Source organism: Bombus affinis, chromosome 2, assembly GCF_024516045.1.
Source record: "Bombus affinis isolate iyBomAffi1 chromosome 2, iyBomAffi1.2, whole genome shotgun sequence".
In the NCBI taxonomy this organism is placed as follows: domain Eukaryota; kingdom Metazoa; phylum Arthropoda; class Insecta; order Hymenoptera; family Apidae; genus Bombus; species Bombus affinis.
In genome coordinates, this window is record NC_066345.1 from 18,465,104 (window position 1) to 18,481,410 (window position 16,307).

At 34.8% G+C, this 16,307-nt stretch overlaps 2 protein-coding genes across 2 annotated transcripts; both read left to right on the top strand.

The window, feature by feature from the left end:
• The first annotated feature begins 2,949 nt into the window (after window positions 1–2,949).
• On the top strand, window positions 2,950–7,551 carry LOC126928086 (uncharacterized). The gene is made up of 7 exons (XM_050743983.1): window positions 2,950–3,163; window positions 3,668–4,160; window positions 4,714–4,900; window positions 5,156–5,304; window positions 6,689–6,766; window positions 6,846–7,451; window positions 7,513–7,551. The coding sequence occupies exons 2-7, from the start codon at window positions 3,960–3,962 to the stop codon at window positions 7,549–7,551; spliced, it is 1,260 nt and encodes a 419-aa protein (XP_050599940.1). The 5' UTR covers window positions 2,950–3,163; window positions 3,668–3,959.
• LOC126928844 (uncharacterized) lies at window positions 7,492–15,789 on the top strand. The gene is made up of 11 exons (XM_050744695.1): window positions 7,492–7,866; window positions 8,172–8,363; window positions 9,784–9,919; window positions 11,363–11,508; window positions 13,144–13,270; window positions 13,357–13,468; window positions 14,207–14,268; window positions 14,347–14,484; window positions 14,884–15,012; window positions 15,421–15,504; window positions 15,595–15,789. The coding sequence occupies exons 1-11, from the start codon at window positions 7,569–7,571 to the stop codon at window positions 15,770–15,772; spliced, it is 1,602 nt and encodes a 533-aa protein (XP_050600652.1). The 5' UTR covers window positions 7,492–7,568; the 3' UTR covers window positions 15,773–15,789.
• The last annotated feature ends 518 nt before the right edge of the window (window positions 15,790–16,307 follow it).

A 16,307-nucleotide genomic window follows, 5' to 3' on the forward strand; every position in this document is an offset into this window, starting at 1 on the left:
GACATATGCCATTGCAATTCATAATACATAGTACATAATATCGATATTTGCGTTGCGTATATATTTATATACTTATATTTATATTTTGTTTCCTAATTTAATAATTTGACCGTATTTCCAGAAGACATCGCCCACAAGAAAATGTATACATATTTCAGACGTTTGATGATACGAAAAACTTTAAGAACTTTGTCTCATAGATTTCTACGTAGATCATGATAACGTATATAAGAAATTTTCGTTGAAAAATTTCCTGGCATACACCCTACGCATGCACTAAACACAGACTTTCCTGTTTTTAATTTCAATGTAAAAAGTTCAACGTATTCAAAATTTATAAATCTTTTAGTATATAATACGTATGTATTTCTTTCGTGATGAAATTAACAAAAAATCTTCCATTATTTAAACAACAGTTCAAAAACAATAGATACTCGATAAAACGTAATACTATTTCTTATCTGCAAAGCATTAGTAGCGTGCCACTGATTTTATCACCTTAATTTACATAGCATTGCTTATCATTCAATGAACAGAATATTTTTAACTTGTCTTAACTAGCTGAAACTCGATGTTTTGAAACACACTTGTGGATCATATTCGTGGCAGCGATGAAAAAACGGAAATCGAGTGTCTGCCAGCGAAATTTCAGATTCTCGATGATAATATTCCCTTCTTCTCACTAGTGCTATTTGACTTAGAAAACCGGCCAAGTGTGGAATATTTAAATTCCTACCGTCGGAAATTGTTCCACCCTCGCATGCTGCCGCGTAGTCTCGCTTCGTTACCTCTTACGATTATTGCACGGAGGGTAGAAAGCACCTCATATGACGCATACCGAACTGCTGCACTTCCACGACCATATTAATATTTCGTGTCGCGATGTTATATTAATACAGCTCACATATAGAGTACCTACCACACGGCAAGTGCCGTGTTCTCCAAGACTATCGTAAATCGTGGCTAACTTTCTACCATCTTATGACCAATTCTGCTTTGCAAGGATCCGCAGAGACGAAGAATAGGGGAAAGAAACGAATGTGAGTACGAACGAGCCTGGTTCGATGCAAAAGAGACAGGTGGGGAAAATGCGAAGCTATAAATAAGTTAAACGTTATTAAATAAATTACTTAAATTTATGCAAAAGTAGCACAAACTCCTAATCCTGTATCATAATATTTAAAGCGAGAAAATTTAAGCACGAAATAATCCTGAAAATTTTCCACGACACTTCTCGTCACAAATGGTATGTTTGTCCATTTACAGTTTTTTCATTCGTGAAAGTTTAGCTAAAACAGCGATTTCGCCTGAATATCTCCTCCCTGTCTTCCTCTCACTCTCCGTTTCACTTGCCACATCCCTGTTTTCCCCGCATTCAAATGAATATTGCAGTTAGGTGGAACCGAGTTGGTACATAAAAGTGTGGCACCCTGTTTGGTGGCAGATAAATTATATCCGGCACCGTAAAAACTTTTATAAATACAAGCGCGGTCGGCCGCCCCACGCGTTTTCTTGCAATCAGTGTGAGTGATAAAAAAAAAAAAAAAAAAAAAGAGAGAGAGAAAATAACACCCGGAGTTTTCCACTTAGCGACGCGATTTGTTATTCGTCTCGGAAGTTGTCCCGAGTAGACAACGACAATGGAGGGAGGGTGCAGCAAGAATATTGCGCCGACTTGGTATTTTTTAATTTATCTGGCTACTGTATTTTACGCGACGCTACCATAAACATATAACCGCGTAAAAATATGGAAATGTGAAAATATGACACTGCGACAATACGAAAATATCAAATGGTAAACCGACGGAAATAAACAAGTTGCTAGGATACAGCGACATATTTTTGTCTAGAATACAAATAAAACGAATTATCCTGTTTTCCTGCACGAACCTAAAAACATCGAGACAAATAAGAATAAAATTAATCGAAAGGGAATCGAATAGGTATTGTAATAAAAATAAAGTTATTGGTACATAATATACAGAGCGACCTAGAAATAGATTCAAAGTAGATAATACTATGAAAAACCTTTATGAATATACGTATTATGTGTGATATCGAGAACATTTTCAAATTTCATTAGCGCTGTAATGAAACACAAATGCTACGATTATCTTGGCAAAATTTGAGACTAATCCGAGAATAGATAGCAAGCGTATACTTTATAAAAAATTGATATTAAATCGACGGAATAATCGCCTTAAAGATGTAACAACTGCTCAAGGCAATCCATACAGATATCAAGGCTTATTAACACGAGTGCAGATATTACGTTTTTGATGATAAATATAATATCGTGCCATTGTCTTTAAAATTGGTCAATATAATCATGAAATGTTTAACTTATTTCATAACTTAATTAAACAGGAGATATTTGTTGTTCATATTTTCTATTTCTTTTTAGTATTTATTTAAAGAACTGAAAGTCAAACGTCAAATATGCATTAAATTTTTTAAATTCAATATATTTAACTTTTGTATATGTATAGTGGAAGAAAACATAAAATTATTTTATGTAAGAAACGTTACAGATAGTTGAAAATAATACTACCCTTTGTATAAATAATATTACTACCATTGACAAAATCGAAATGGCAACGTAAAATCGATCGAATACGAAAGTACGTAAATATAAAGTACGAATATATAATATAGCGCTACCGCAATGCTACCAAATTTGCAAGATCATCGCTTCGTCGATGTAACAACTTCCGTTTACTCGTTCACGAAACGGTACTCGCTAAATTTATTATTCCATTCGAAACGAATATAAAGGCTTCGTATTATCAGCAGCTCGTTGGTATATCTTTTATTGCGAACTACGCGCATGCAAATAAAAGAAACGGTCTCGACGACAACGCGTCGCGAACATCGGTTTGAAACGGTATAAAATATCGATGTATCTACCAACTACGCGTATATCTGTACGATATGACGAATGTCAGTTGTTACACGACAGCCGTGCGATGAAAAGCGTCAAGAGGACTGATGATTTACCGCGGCGATTGATGTCAGTTTCAGCAGAAACAAATGGATTGATTCTCGAAAGTGATTTGGCGCGTGCTACGAAATTATCGAAATTATCCAAGGACGCGACTTTATACGTTGGTAACGATCATTGCATCTGAAATTAATTTGGTTTATTAAGTGATTATATACTTAGGTATGTCTTTTTTTGTTGAAAGTAGAAGGTTCGTATCGGGTCGAGTAATGTGTTCGTTCGCGTTCTTTCAAAATGATTGGTTACTTACTTATTATTATTTACTTGCATAGAATTTATTTATTGCAATCTAATCTTCCGTAACCAAATATATATACCTTTCACGTTTCATTGACAAATCGGCTTGTTCATGGACGAGTCTGATTACTATTTTAAATTTTCAAAAACACTGAAATAATTGCAAGATACTTTCGTCAGGTTGAATGATTTAGCTTCGTTTGTAATATTTCTATTGTAAAAATAAACATTTTTACGCTGTTCGCTTTTTACACCTATCTATCTTTTACTGCCAAATGCCTTTGTTAGATTAAATTTGTTCGTATAAAATTATTCATTCCATATTCGCGTAAAACATATCCCGGAAAATATGATCGTACCGTGGCATGAATTTATTGGATAATCTAATATAAAGGAGAACGAAATTATTATTCAATTTAATAATTGCAGAAGTTAATATAGAAGTTTATTGGACAGTCTTCGCGAAGATCTAGAAATTCATCGTGGCAATGTCTTGCAAAAAGTTCTGCTACTATCGGAAAACTCGGTTGACCGAAGACTCAGAGTGTTTAACGCCTGCGCTGGAGATTTTCACGAGAGCTCATCGTTTATTAAAAAATTTTATGGACTCGTACAAGTTCGTTCGACGATCGCTTAATTAGCAATAATTTCGCATAATGCCAAACAGCTCGCGCGTATACAGTAAATAACGCAAGGAATAACTGTATTTGAAAAAATCAGAATGCACGAGGGGAAATGTCGCGGCATGGATTACGACGCGGTTCCTTTACACGGAGCCCTGGATATTGTGGCCGCGGCAATGACATCAATAGTCTGTGGAAACGTAAAAAAGGGATCTCAAAGATCTGGATTGTTTCGTAATGTGTTGCCTTGCGTTCACCATCAAGATATGGAAGTTCTGCCAGAAGAAATTGTTCGCAAAGTAATAATTGAAATTTAGATTTTAAAGAATCGCGATATTTATTAGATAACATGTTTGTAGCTCTTCGGGTTTCTGAAGAATCGAACATTTCGCGAAACGCCCGAGCAAAGCGCAAGTATACTTGCTATTAAAAACACGATCGAAGCCCGAAGAAACACGCGTATATCGTATAACGATAAAACATTTCTTTCGTCGTGATCGTTGATTGAAAAATGTAGGACTATCAATTTTATCGTATCATTTCCTACGGCTGTTAATATTTCGTATCATTTTTTTGTTTATGATATGGGACAATGATATTTGTTGGACTATCGTGATAAAATATCAGGACACGTACTTGTATTATATATTATATTTTAATTACAAAATTGCGAATAACTCGAACCGAAATCATTCTATTCCTTATAATTATCATAGCCACATAAGATAGAAGACTATTTCGTATTATGCATAAATATCAGCCGTTTAATTATAATAATTATTTAAAATAAGAATTTATTTTCTGTATTCATATATCATTTCTGTGTACTTTCTTTAATTTTATTGCAAATAGGTGGATATAATTGTGACGTGTTTAGAAAGGTGCTGCGCCATCGAGAACGTTACACGTCGAATAAAAGATGTTTTACGTATTTTGGAAAGATTAGCACCTTGCGCAATGTCAGAAAAGTTTCAAACGTTATCGCTCCTCTTAAAAGAAATAATGAGAAAGCTGATTTATTGTGGTCAGGATTTAGAAGGTAATTTTTTATTCAATAGCGTATTATTAAGAATCGTATTTTTACAAATAAATCGAATAAATCGAGCGGAAAGCAACGAAAAAGGTGAAACTAACGATACATTAAATTATAAGTTCCCGTAAACGGAGAAAAAGTAATTGCGAACTCGCGAGAAGACCTTTCGAACAGTTAACGGGATTACGAGGTTTACTAATGAAGTTGGTATTAATTATGCGAGTTCTCGAGTTTTACGAGATTTTTATGACGTCGTTGTAGAACCGTTCGGCAATACGCAGACCAAGCTGATACTAAATCTTGTGAACAACTTTATTCGTGACTGGAGCGAAAAGAGGTCTGGATCGCGACCCTGTCTCAGGATCTGTAGATTTTGCGATCGTGTGGTTAATGAAACCACTCGACAGTGGGTATGTAATAATTTCAATATTTAATAACCATATATAGATCGTTAATCACAGCTAGCCTCTAATAACGAAGACAAAAACGGAATTGATGATAAAATTAATAGAAACTTTTTCTAATAATAAATAAAATTCTATATAATTTTTAATTATTGTTAGGGTCTCTTATCAATTACACGTTTCATTAGATACACGTATAACGTTTAAGGACTTGAATAATTTCAACGAACCATGAAACCTAAATAGAATTAAATAGATTTATTAGTGAATAGAGAAAATTCGCTAAATAAGGAAAGATACACCGACAAAATATTTATTTAGCATCATTTCACGTGAATTTTTCAATCGGAATATGTTCCATTATTATATTTAAAAATCATTATAACGCTAACGATTTACAATGGAAAAATATACGTATAGTTTTTACTTTGGATAATGTTACTTACTGGATAATGTTACATATTGCTTGTCATAAAATTCTTAAATTTAATCGAAGTCAGTGAAAGAACCTCGTCGAGAAATCTTTAGAGAAAAGTTTTGTCATCTTTACTAGACTTTCGTAAACTCCTTTAAACCTTGTTAAGTTTAAAACATCTTGAACTTTTTAATGAAATTTTCGTATTTTAAACCTACAATTTGCTCTAACTTAATAAGTTATTTATAACACAGGTTGTCTCAGTTTGCCTCAAAGCTTCTTTTATCTCATTGAAATAAACAAAAGAGTCATCCGTTTTACAACTCGACACTTTATTGAGTATTCCAATTTCTTCGTTTTATTCTTCGAAATAACATTTTAAGTATATTCTATTCATTCATTTTCCTTAATAATAGTTTGACAAATATTGCGTTGTTGTTATCTATAATTATTTATAAAATATGAATATTTATTAGTAAGACATAAATTCTAAAAATTTTTAACGTAGAGAGAACTTGTTTATGTCTTCGTAGATAGTTATAAAACTCGTATTCTATATATGCAAGTTGTACTACAATCTACGATAAGGTACTGTGTTTTGCTTCCATCGCGTCGCATCTCCGTCGATACATATCATAAAGATATTAGCACTCTTTACAGAAAGCGAGGTAAATATGAGACTGTGGATTTTTATAGAAATTCATATTTTCAAAAATACGAATATCACAGATAAGAATAGAACCAAGGCATGTTAATATTACGAACAGTACTATACTTTAGATATTTTATATATTTTTGCATATCACGCGCATTTCTGCATACCGTTAAGTTTCTCATAATTGCATAAAAATCCACAGTCTATATAGAACCTATAGAAGATCGTTGAATTCTTATCGCGGCGCATCTACCTCTTACACGTATCGAGTCAGAATTGTCCTGATTTTACCAAAACGTTTTCGAATTTCATTTCACCAGGGAACATTTTGCTGCAACGAAGCTAAAACATTTCACGACATCCGTATAGAATGGATTCTACGTCAGTCGATTACGTCGGTTAGTTACACGAAAACAATAGTTGGCCAAAATCTTAACGATATAAAAGATAGATCCATAAAACTTCTCCGATCGACAGGACGCCGGTAAAGACGAAGCAATCGATCGGAGGCCAAAATCGAAATCTTCGAGAACATACGCTTCCGTGGAAATATCTAGGGCCGTAGATGTCACGGATTATGATGACAGTAGCGCGAGATTCGACGAGCGTACGAGCGTGAAGGAAAAACTAGAAAGTCCCGATCGAACGATAAAACATCGATCTGCCGGTGAGATAAGTGAGACACGTCGCGCGGAAGCTGAAGTGTTCTCGAAGAAAACAAAGATAGAAAGATACGACGATTCGAGTAGGGAATGGGATAAATTTGACAGAGTCGAGGGCAGGGATTTAACAAAGACAGCAGCTGGCACGTTGGAGGGAAAGATGAGAGGAAAAATAAAGAGGAACCGCGATATCGACAGAACCGGCGAGTATCCTATCGCGCCAGATGGACGGGAGGAACGTGACGATGTTCCGTATAAAAGTAAGCTCGACAAGATCCGTGGATCGCGTGGTTTACGTGACACGAACGAGGAACGAGCAGCTGCTGGAAAAATGAAGAAAATTAAAAGGGACGCCAAGTATTTGAGCCAGAAGCGATTGGAATACACGGAATTCTCGGAAACGGAATCCGAAGGAACTAGAGTTCATCGATCGAGAGAAGGGGATAAAGGTGTACCAGTGATAACGGAGAAATCACCTAAAGAAAGAAGAAAGAATAAATTACATGGGCATGCATTGGTAGAGAACGAAAGGAAGAAAATGGTCGAGAAGACGACCGACACAAATATCGAAGAGAAAACAACCGGCCGACGAAACAGGAAGAAGCCACGAACGGAGGAGGACATCGAGCTGGACGAAATGACGGATACAAGCGAGCGTAAAGAGGCTGATAGACGAAAGAAGAAGAGGGCAGATGCGTTTGACAATGGAAAGAAAATGGTATCTTATACCTTCGACGAAGAAGACAAAGTTTTGAAATCTGGTGGAACGCAGGATGGACGCTCGAGCAACGAAAGGAACGAAACTGAGTCTATCTTAACGAAGAAACATAGGGACGGTAGGTATACCCGCTGTATACGTACATTATGAGAAGGAGTATCGAAATTTCGAATCGTCAGTCATCTCTCACAATCTACAGTTTTACGAACGTTAAACGCCAAGCTTTTATACTTGGTACAGGAAATTTAAAAAATTGCTATATATAAAAAAAAAATAGCTAAAGAATTAAGACTTGGAGAGCGTAGTTCGACGCAAAGTGTACTCTTTGCTCAGGAACTTGTTATCTGTCTGAAAGGAGTTTCGCGTACAACGTGTAGAGTAACAGGCGTAACGATGCAATAAAATCTTTCTTTGCGTGTGAAGTTAAACGTGGTGCAAGCAGCGCCGAAGATAAATCAACGCTCGATTCAGAGAGTCGGAATAAGAAAGAAACAAGCAAATCGAGTAAGAAGGAATATAGACGGTCTGGTTCGGATAGAACCGAGGATAATTCTAGCAAGACGTATGGATCTCGTTACCACAAAAAAAGATCGATATTCAGCGATATCCAAATCGGTAAGGTGAATTATTGTTTCTTGTTTCTTTTAAAAAAATTCATTTTTTACGTATCTGATTTGCAATCGTTACACGTAATAGTTTGATTTGTAATATTTAGGCGCATTAAATGTGCAAAAGGTACGCGACATTTATGGATATAAAATATGTAAGTATGCGCGACAGATATATAAAATACACCCACGCTCGTAAGTATAAGATGGATATTATTCCGAACGGCACCGACCGTCGATCGAGACGAGATAGTAGACTCGAGATACAACGTTTTAGTTTCGGGAAGCCTCTAGTTCCACTCCAGTTCGTGTATAATACATTTTATCGATCGTGATTTGATCGAGTACACGGATGATTTGATCAGCCTTCGGATATTTTCTATGACGAACTAGACGAGTGAATTTCCTGGCCATGAGAATATATCGATACTCTTCGATACGGTGTCGTAAATCGAATAATTCCTATGTACAAAATGTTCAAAATATGTGGGTGATATCCGTCCTTACGGATAACCCTTGCGATGTTACGCGTCAACACGATGGATAAATTTTACGTGTAAATATGTCATTTGAGGTTTTATCTTCAAGTCGTGTGTGAAGGGAGGGCGCATCCGGGAATTATTTCTTTAGTTTCAGCGATCAATTTAATTAATTAAATTATTTAAGTTTGATCTTTGCTGCGTAGTGTTTCCTTCGCGTAAAAATAATGAATTTTTTATAATAATAAGCGCAGGAATTTATTTTCTATAAAATAGCAGTTGGCTGACTTCCACCACTATGATTCCAGCTAGTACCGTGTTTCTATGGTAAAATAACATTTTTTAAACTCAAAAAACATTTCTGTAGAGGAATTTTCTTCGTTTTCTCGACGTCTAGAATCAAACCCAGATAAAATAACAAAATTGAGTTGCTACGCTGAATATTTTCCAGTCATATCCATCTTAATCGGTAAATTACATATTCAGTCTACACAGTATCGGAGCTAGTTTACTTTATCGGGTCTTTTATCCGTCTCAGTGAGAGCCATTACCTCTTGAAAGTTTCCAAGATCCTTGTTTCTTCGTACATTATGCAAAAATATAATTTTCCGATTTCAAAGGTTAAACATATCGACTTTCATTCTTACTACTAGCTTTAACTTTCTTCGTTCGATAAATAAGATAAAGAAACACGATTTAAAAGCTACTTTCTTTCAACTTAAATCACGAGATCTCGATTCGACCATCAATGGTATCTAATTCGACGTTATTATCGAGATTCCTGACTCGATGGAGATTGACCAAAGTCCGATACCAAATCGTCATTAATCGGGAACATTTAGGGCCTGGGAGCGTTTCGTCATCATTATCGTATCGCATCCAAATAATGTGGTTTGCGTGTATACAGCGTGGCGAGTTCGGCATCCTCGTGAAATTTCTACGTTACAGACGATCGAAGCCCGATCGAGTACCAATTATCAAACCAGCACTTCGTGAAGCTCGGTTGGACAATGCTGCCGGTTGCCAAAACCATGAGGAAAATTATCCAGTATCGAGCACAGCCTTCGAAACCTGGTCTCGACTGGTACGTAAACGTAAATCAATACGACGTAATCAACGTGATCGTAACGTAAGGAGAACTTTAGCTAAAGTACGCACCTTCAGCATCCCTTTTAATAAGCAGATTTTTATTATAATTTCTCGGAAAAGCTGTAACGAAGTTGAATTTACGACTCTCTTTCGTAGCTTAAGTAAATGTGTATACATATGTATGTATTTGTAAGACATTTCTTGTTTAAAGATATTAAAGGTATTATAGAATATAACCGTTCCAAGATATATATCATAAGGTATGTATTTTGCATCCACCGAATAATCCGCTTCTTTAATCTTTTTTTAATCCGCCATAATCTTTAAGAAGGCTATAATTGTATGTACCGCATAAAAAATATCGGAAGAAATAGTTAGGAAATTTCAGATTTACGATATTTTATAAAGCTGCTGGTTGTCATGTGACAAAGTAATTTTTTCAAACTGGAAACCAAATTTTTTATTTTAATCAATTTTCATCTCGATTATTTACTATATTTTCAACTATTATTGGCAGCGTCGATCAATAAATTACCGAATATAGAGGATAGGAAATTCTTGATATATTCAGAAATTCTGAATTTGATTAACCAAACTCGTCATCCGTGGAATTCGATCACGTGTAATAGCTCGTTAAATTTTATGCATCGACGAATCGACGATCTAACGCTATACTTGTGAGCTATCCTGGTAGGTAGTCATATGAGAGCTCAACGATTTCTCAACGCTTCGAGCCATTACCGAGTAATATTTCGCGAGGACGAAGAGTAACGTAGCATGTATCGTTAAAAAAAGGAATAGAAGATGCGACTCGCGCTATAACCTGTACGATGATCGTATCCTTGTTGTAGAAAGGCAGAAAGTTCTGGCTTTAATTTCTTTAAAGTAATTCTCATTGCGTTTATTTAAATATTATTCGATATTAGCGATCGAACGAAGAGAAAACGCGAGACCAAAGTAAAAATTCGTTGATTCGCATCGCATTCGCATCAACTGTAAACAAACTTCGGAATTAGTTGCTAACGAGTTAACTATTAGTTTGAAGCGCAAAGCTAACAAGATGGCATTGAAGACGGTGCCGCGTACTAACTTGTTGCTGCAAACCAACTTCCCTAATTTATTATAATTAATCATTAATCCTTTTATATGTTCTCTCGTTCGTTAGGTTGAAAAGGCACAATCTCTAGTTTAAACTTGCTAATATAATCTGTTTAGTTAAAAAGTTAGTAAAGAGAATCAGAAAAGGGAATAAAACAAGTATGAGAGGAGCTTCGGAATATGGAAACTCGACTATCACGAATTATAGGCGCAAGGAAAATCTTGATATATCGTATAACGAGGAAAAAACATTTTGATTTACGTTATATCGGACGATGCTTTTTCTATCTTTGCACGTTTACGCATTTGCTTTTATTATACATCCTCTCTTGTTTGTCAGGTTCAGAAAGCACCAACTCAATGGAAGAATGTATTACGGCGACGAAGCTCGTATTTTTGTCGATTTTCACACCGATGGATCGGCAGAAGCGTTTTACCCGAATGGAGCGATGGCCATTAAACTCCAGAGACCGCAAAATCGAAAATGTAATTATCGAAGTAAAGTATCAACGTGTTTTGATTGGAATCGATAATCTCGTTGAAAGTTGTAAATTAGTAGGGCGAGGCAATTATTGCTAGTTACGTAAAAAGCATATGACAGATCTCATGGATTTCCATGATCTTGAAATATAATATGTTGTCACGCGTAATTACCGTTCGGCCTTAATTTCGAATATTAATTAATTAATTGATTTCGCAAAGTTATTTTCAATACTGCATGTTACTACAGGCAGTTGCCGACAAAGGTATTCAATCACTTGTGAAAAGCTTTTACGAATGTATTATACGTTATACGAAATATTTTGCAATTTCATTAGCACTGCCGCAAAACTCGACTGTCACGATCGTATCGGTAAAGTTTGACACAAGTATGAAAATTTATATAGATTTATATAAGATAGTTAGTATATATTTCGCAGAAATCGCTAAACTATCTTTAATACCTGTTGTTCAGATCGTTATTTATACCGTAGACTAATATTTTAATTAATCTACGATTACAGATTACAGATTACAAGAGACTATCTCGCGTCTTTTATATATAATACATTTTCAGAAAATCTAACTTTCTAGAATCGTAAAATACGAATCTACCGATATATGCGCATATTGCGAAAAATGATAATCTTATTTTGGGCAATTATCGATTCCTACTGATATAAAGACAGTTTGATATTTTTTGACCCTTGATAATTTTATTATTAAGGTAATTTTACTTTCATAGGCTTTCATAAATCGTAACTGAAAGATTAGTTAACACGTAAAACATTTAACACAACGAGTATGTATTTACTTGGCACAATGAGATATGAAATTATCATTCGTATATTGGAATGTTCATAATTTAAAGGTTAGATTTAAATACATGTCAATAGAACGTATTAAATTCAATTATGAAATTTGTGAATATCGCGAAAGAGATTATACGTGTATAATTTAAATCAAATATGTTTATACAACAACAACGTACAAATATGTTTATATTAGTATAAATAATTCACATTGATCCGAGTAAATGGATATTAATATAGTAATATTACGTACAGCCTGTATTTATTATTAGATCCTCTGTCAATTTTACCAGCATAATTGAAGGAAGTAATAATATTTTTTAAATTAATATCTAGAATATTCTGGCATTAAAATTCTGCTAATTTTAAACGATCACTCGTAGAATGTTTAAAATATTTCAAACGGATCAAACAGATGGAAAAAAATTCGAAAAATCCAGCTGGACGATCGATCGTACCAGGGTTGCTGAAAAGCGAAACTTATTTTCATCGATGTTCTTTGAATGAAATTATTCTTTATTCTTAATTTCGTTATCGCGATATTTGGCGCTATTAAGGAAAACTAGGGCAAAGCCCTAGAAATGACGAGATAAAGTAAAATAAAAAAGGGTTGTAATAATACTTGTTGATAGAATAAAATTAGAACACTATTATATGTATTTTCTCCATTTCTGCACCTTCAAATTTCGTATAATACGTATATACAATAATACAATAATAATACGTAATCTAGCGATTATAAAAGTAGGCTACTTTCGGCAACCCTAGTAACGTAATAAAGGCGAAATAACGAGAAACAAGCGTAAAAATGATCGAAATCGATTTCAAGACGATATGTATACTGTATTCAGCCCAGGAGGCAAAGATTGCATGGGAGTAAAGAGGGGTTCGCAAATTGTCGCCGTATTCGACACCGTAGGCAACGGTGCTGTTTTCAACGATGACGGTGCGACCAGGTCCGTATTGGAAAAGAATTTCGCTGGAATTTTTAATTACTGTCGCTCTAGACACCTTCCGTTCGAGTTTCCAATTGTTTCTGCAGGCTGTCGTACAACCAGATTGGAGGAATTTGGAGGGATAATCCGACAGGAGTACCGCTGACGTGGAAGTGGGACATCTGCGAAAAGAAATCGATAACCAAAATTGTGTACCTGGTGGGTATCGATTCCTACATTTCCTACGTTTATTCGATTAGTGAAAGAGATTGATTATGGATTATCGTTATAAAAACGATGTACAAGATACCGTTCACAAGGATTTCCACGATTTAGTCAATTCCTAGCGACAGCACCTAAAGATGAAAGTAAATGTACCGTTACTCGTATTAATAACCGGACATGGCACCATCTCTGTATTTATATAAAAGGGGTTGATTTAAATATCGCGTCGTTAAATATTCTGTTTAGGATGATACGAGGCGCTTGTCGCAGCTTGAAAATTGAAAATACGTAAACAATTGATTGCTAACAACGACGTGGAATCGTTTAACGAAAGATCGTCTTACTCATACACCACATCGATATTCGCACGTTTGTCACGTTTTGCGTAACTTTATTTGTTACGTAAAAATCTATTGTACGAATAAACATCATTGTTAAGAAGAAACTGTTTACGTAACTTTAAGCTGCGATAAATGTAAAATATTCATATTTTCATATAACAGGCATATTTAAAATAACGCGATATTTAAAAATCATCCCCTCTTATATAATATTATCGTACAATACAATAAGTAGCAACATAGTACTCGAATATTAATAGTTCGAATATCGACGAAAAATTCCAATTTTTCACAATTACGTATCATCTTTTAATCTAAATCTATTATATTTTGCTACGATGATTATGAAGAATTAAGTAACTGATACATAAGTCAATATCTGTATGTCCAGGAGAAATCAGCGATGCACATAGAGAAGCTTTTAAATGTAGCAGAGAGGAGAATATTAAAAAGGTAGGAACGTTGGAGAAAATTCGACGATGTTTATAAACGATTTCATTAGCATTTGTGTTCGACGGAAAATGCGTTCAGTTCCGCAAGCGTCAAAGCATCGACATCGCCTGCGAGTCCGCGAAATAAGGAGAAGAAGGTCGAGGAGCTGAAACCTGTTGTTCCAGAGCACGACGACGAGGAAGAAGAGGTCGAGTCCGGGTACGTTGAGGAAAAAAAGTATAGAATAATCGCGCTTCATCGAGGGTTTGCTAATTACAACGGGTTCGCTTCAGTTCGCGAAACATTCATAACCGTGTCTTTCGATGAAAACTATCTGTGACGTCGGCTTCCAACTTCTCTCCTTCCAGCAAACATTAACTAGATAAATTAAACATTAATGTCTAATGCGGCAACAATTTGCCCATACGAACTCACGTCACATTTCCTTCTCGCTTAATCACCACCAGACGAAATATTATCGCTACAAATCCGAAATGCGATATTACATTGTTATAACGTAAAAGTTTCTCTCTTATTTCTCTGTACGTCAGAGATACGTATCTTTTTATATTTTTATTTCTATCCGTGTATTCTATATTTGATCCGTAAAGCTTATTCGAATGTTCCGCATCTTAGACAAATTCGTCCCGACAATACCTACCACTTCAGACCGATCCACTTAAACGTGAACGACTATGTCGGCTTAAAAATTTTCAATCGGACAAATATTATACTTCGATTCCTCGCTGACAAGAAGAGTATAAGGTAATATGGAAACAAACAAAGCCAATTGTCTACTTTGCTCAGTTTTGACGTTGCGATATAACGTTAAAACGAATATCAGATTATTTCGATTTATTTCGTATCGTATGGTCGATGCGACTTGGAACGAGATTGAATTGCAACGAAAGCTATCTAATGGCTTTAGCGAAATCTTATAAGTCATAAATTACAAGTTATTGGTAGTATTAGCATAACATTAACGGGTATGGTGTAAAAAGAGATAAAATTGTATAAATCACAAGTCACTTGGTTGTGTTCCATTTAACATAAAATTGTCAAATTGTAGAAAGTATCTATAGCTTACAATTTATAACCTCTTAATTCGCTAATAATAGTTAATCAATTATTTTGCAAGAGGCACCCGTTGACAATTTATTTTACCGATCGTAGAATACAGTTGGGCACGATTTTAAATTTAAACGAGGAAGTAGAATCTTATTACGTGGACACGAGCCTAAAACATGGTATGCTAAAGTAAGTAATTGCTTCATAATTTTATCCAGATTATATCGATTCTACGATACAAACGAATAAAAGATGTACTTATCATTTTGTTTGTAACAGATGCAAATTCGAGGAACTGTTACCGTCTCGTTTGAAATTGGACAGCATCATGGATGACATAGCCGAAAAGATCCAGCAAGTCAGAAGATCGGCAAGATATCGTGAACTTACGATGGCCAAGTATAGACCGTTGTTGCGTGTCTGGAAAATGTCAGGAACTAGATGTCGTCCACGATAATTTAAATTTATTCTTTCTTTGGCATAACGAATTTATTAAGATTATCCTTTTTATTGAAAATTGATAAATCCTCCCCGTATTTTTAATAATTTAACGATTTACATATCTAATAAGGAGTAAATTTTGCGACTCATATACGAGATTTCATAACAGCTATAATTACCAATTAATAAATTCACATAATTACGCAATTTTCACCCGAATTTTATATAAACGCAGTTTCAACGCGGTTTAAATGCATTTTATATCTGAATTTTACATGATAATTCTTGTACATTCATTTCTCCCCTTGCGCGTGCGTTAATCTCCGATGGTTGAAAATTCGTTGAAAAATACATAATTTTAAAGGCGGTCTTCCATTTTTCTCTTTCTTTTTTATTAAAATATATCAGAAATAATAATTATTTGCCAATTACTGCTTACTTCGCGTTAATAAAAGCAACCCAAATCGTACGTTTTTTCCTTTTTCCGTGATCAAGCTGAATAATATATTTTCAATTTCATATTGTTTATTAATTATTATTTTTCATTTTCC

What these genes read in the sequence shown, in the direction of transcription:
- LOC126928844 (XM_050744695.1), top strand. Translation starts at nt 7,569, where the DNA reads ATGGTCGAGAAGACGACCGACACAAATATCGAAGAGAAAACAACCGGC. An exon ending in GAGACCGCAAAATCGAAAAT is followed by an intron (nt 11,509 to 13,143) that starts GTAATTATCGAA and finishes ATCGATTTCAAG; the next exon opens with ACGATATGTATACTGTATTC. An exon ending in GGGTACGTTGAGGAAAAAAA is followed by an intron (nt 14,485 to 14,883) that starts GTATAGAATAAT and finishes TCCGCATCTTAG; the next exon opens with ACAAATTCGTCCCGACAATA.
- LOC126928086 (XM_050743983.1), top strand. Translation starts at nt 3,960, where the DNA reads ATGCACGAGGGGAAATGTCGCGGCATGGATTACGACGCGGTTCCTTTA. An exon ending in TACGTCAGTCGATTACGTCG is followed by an intron (nt 6,767 to 6,845) that starts GTTAGTTACACG and finishes TCCGATCGACAG; the next exon opens with GACGCCGGTAAAGACGAAGC. An exon ending in CGGAATCCGAAGGAACTAGA is followed by an intron (nt 7,452 to 7,512) that starts GTTCATCGATCG and finishes AATCACCTAAAG; the next exon opens with AAAGAAGAAAGAATAAATTA.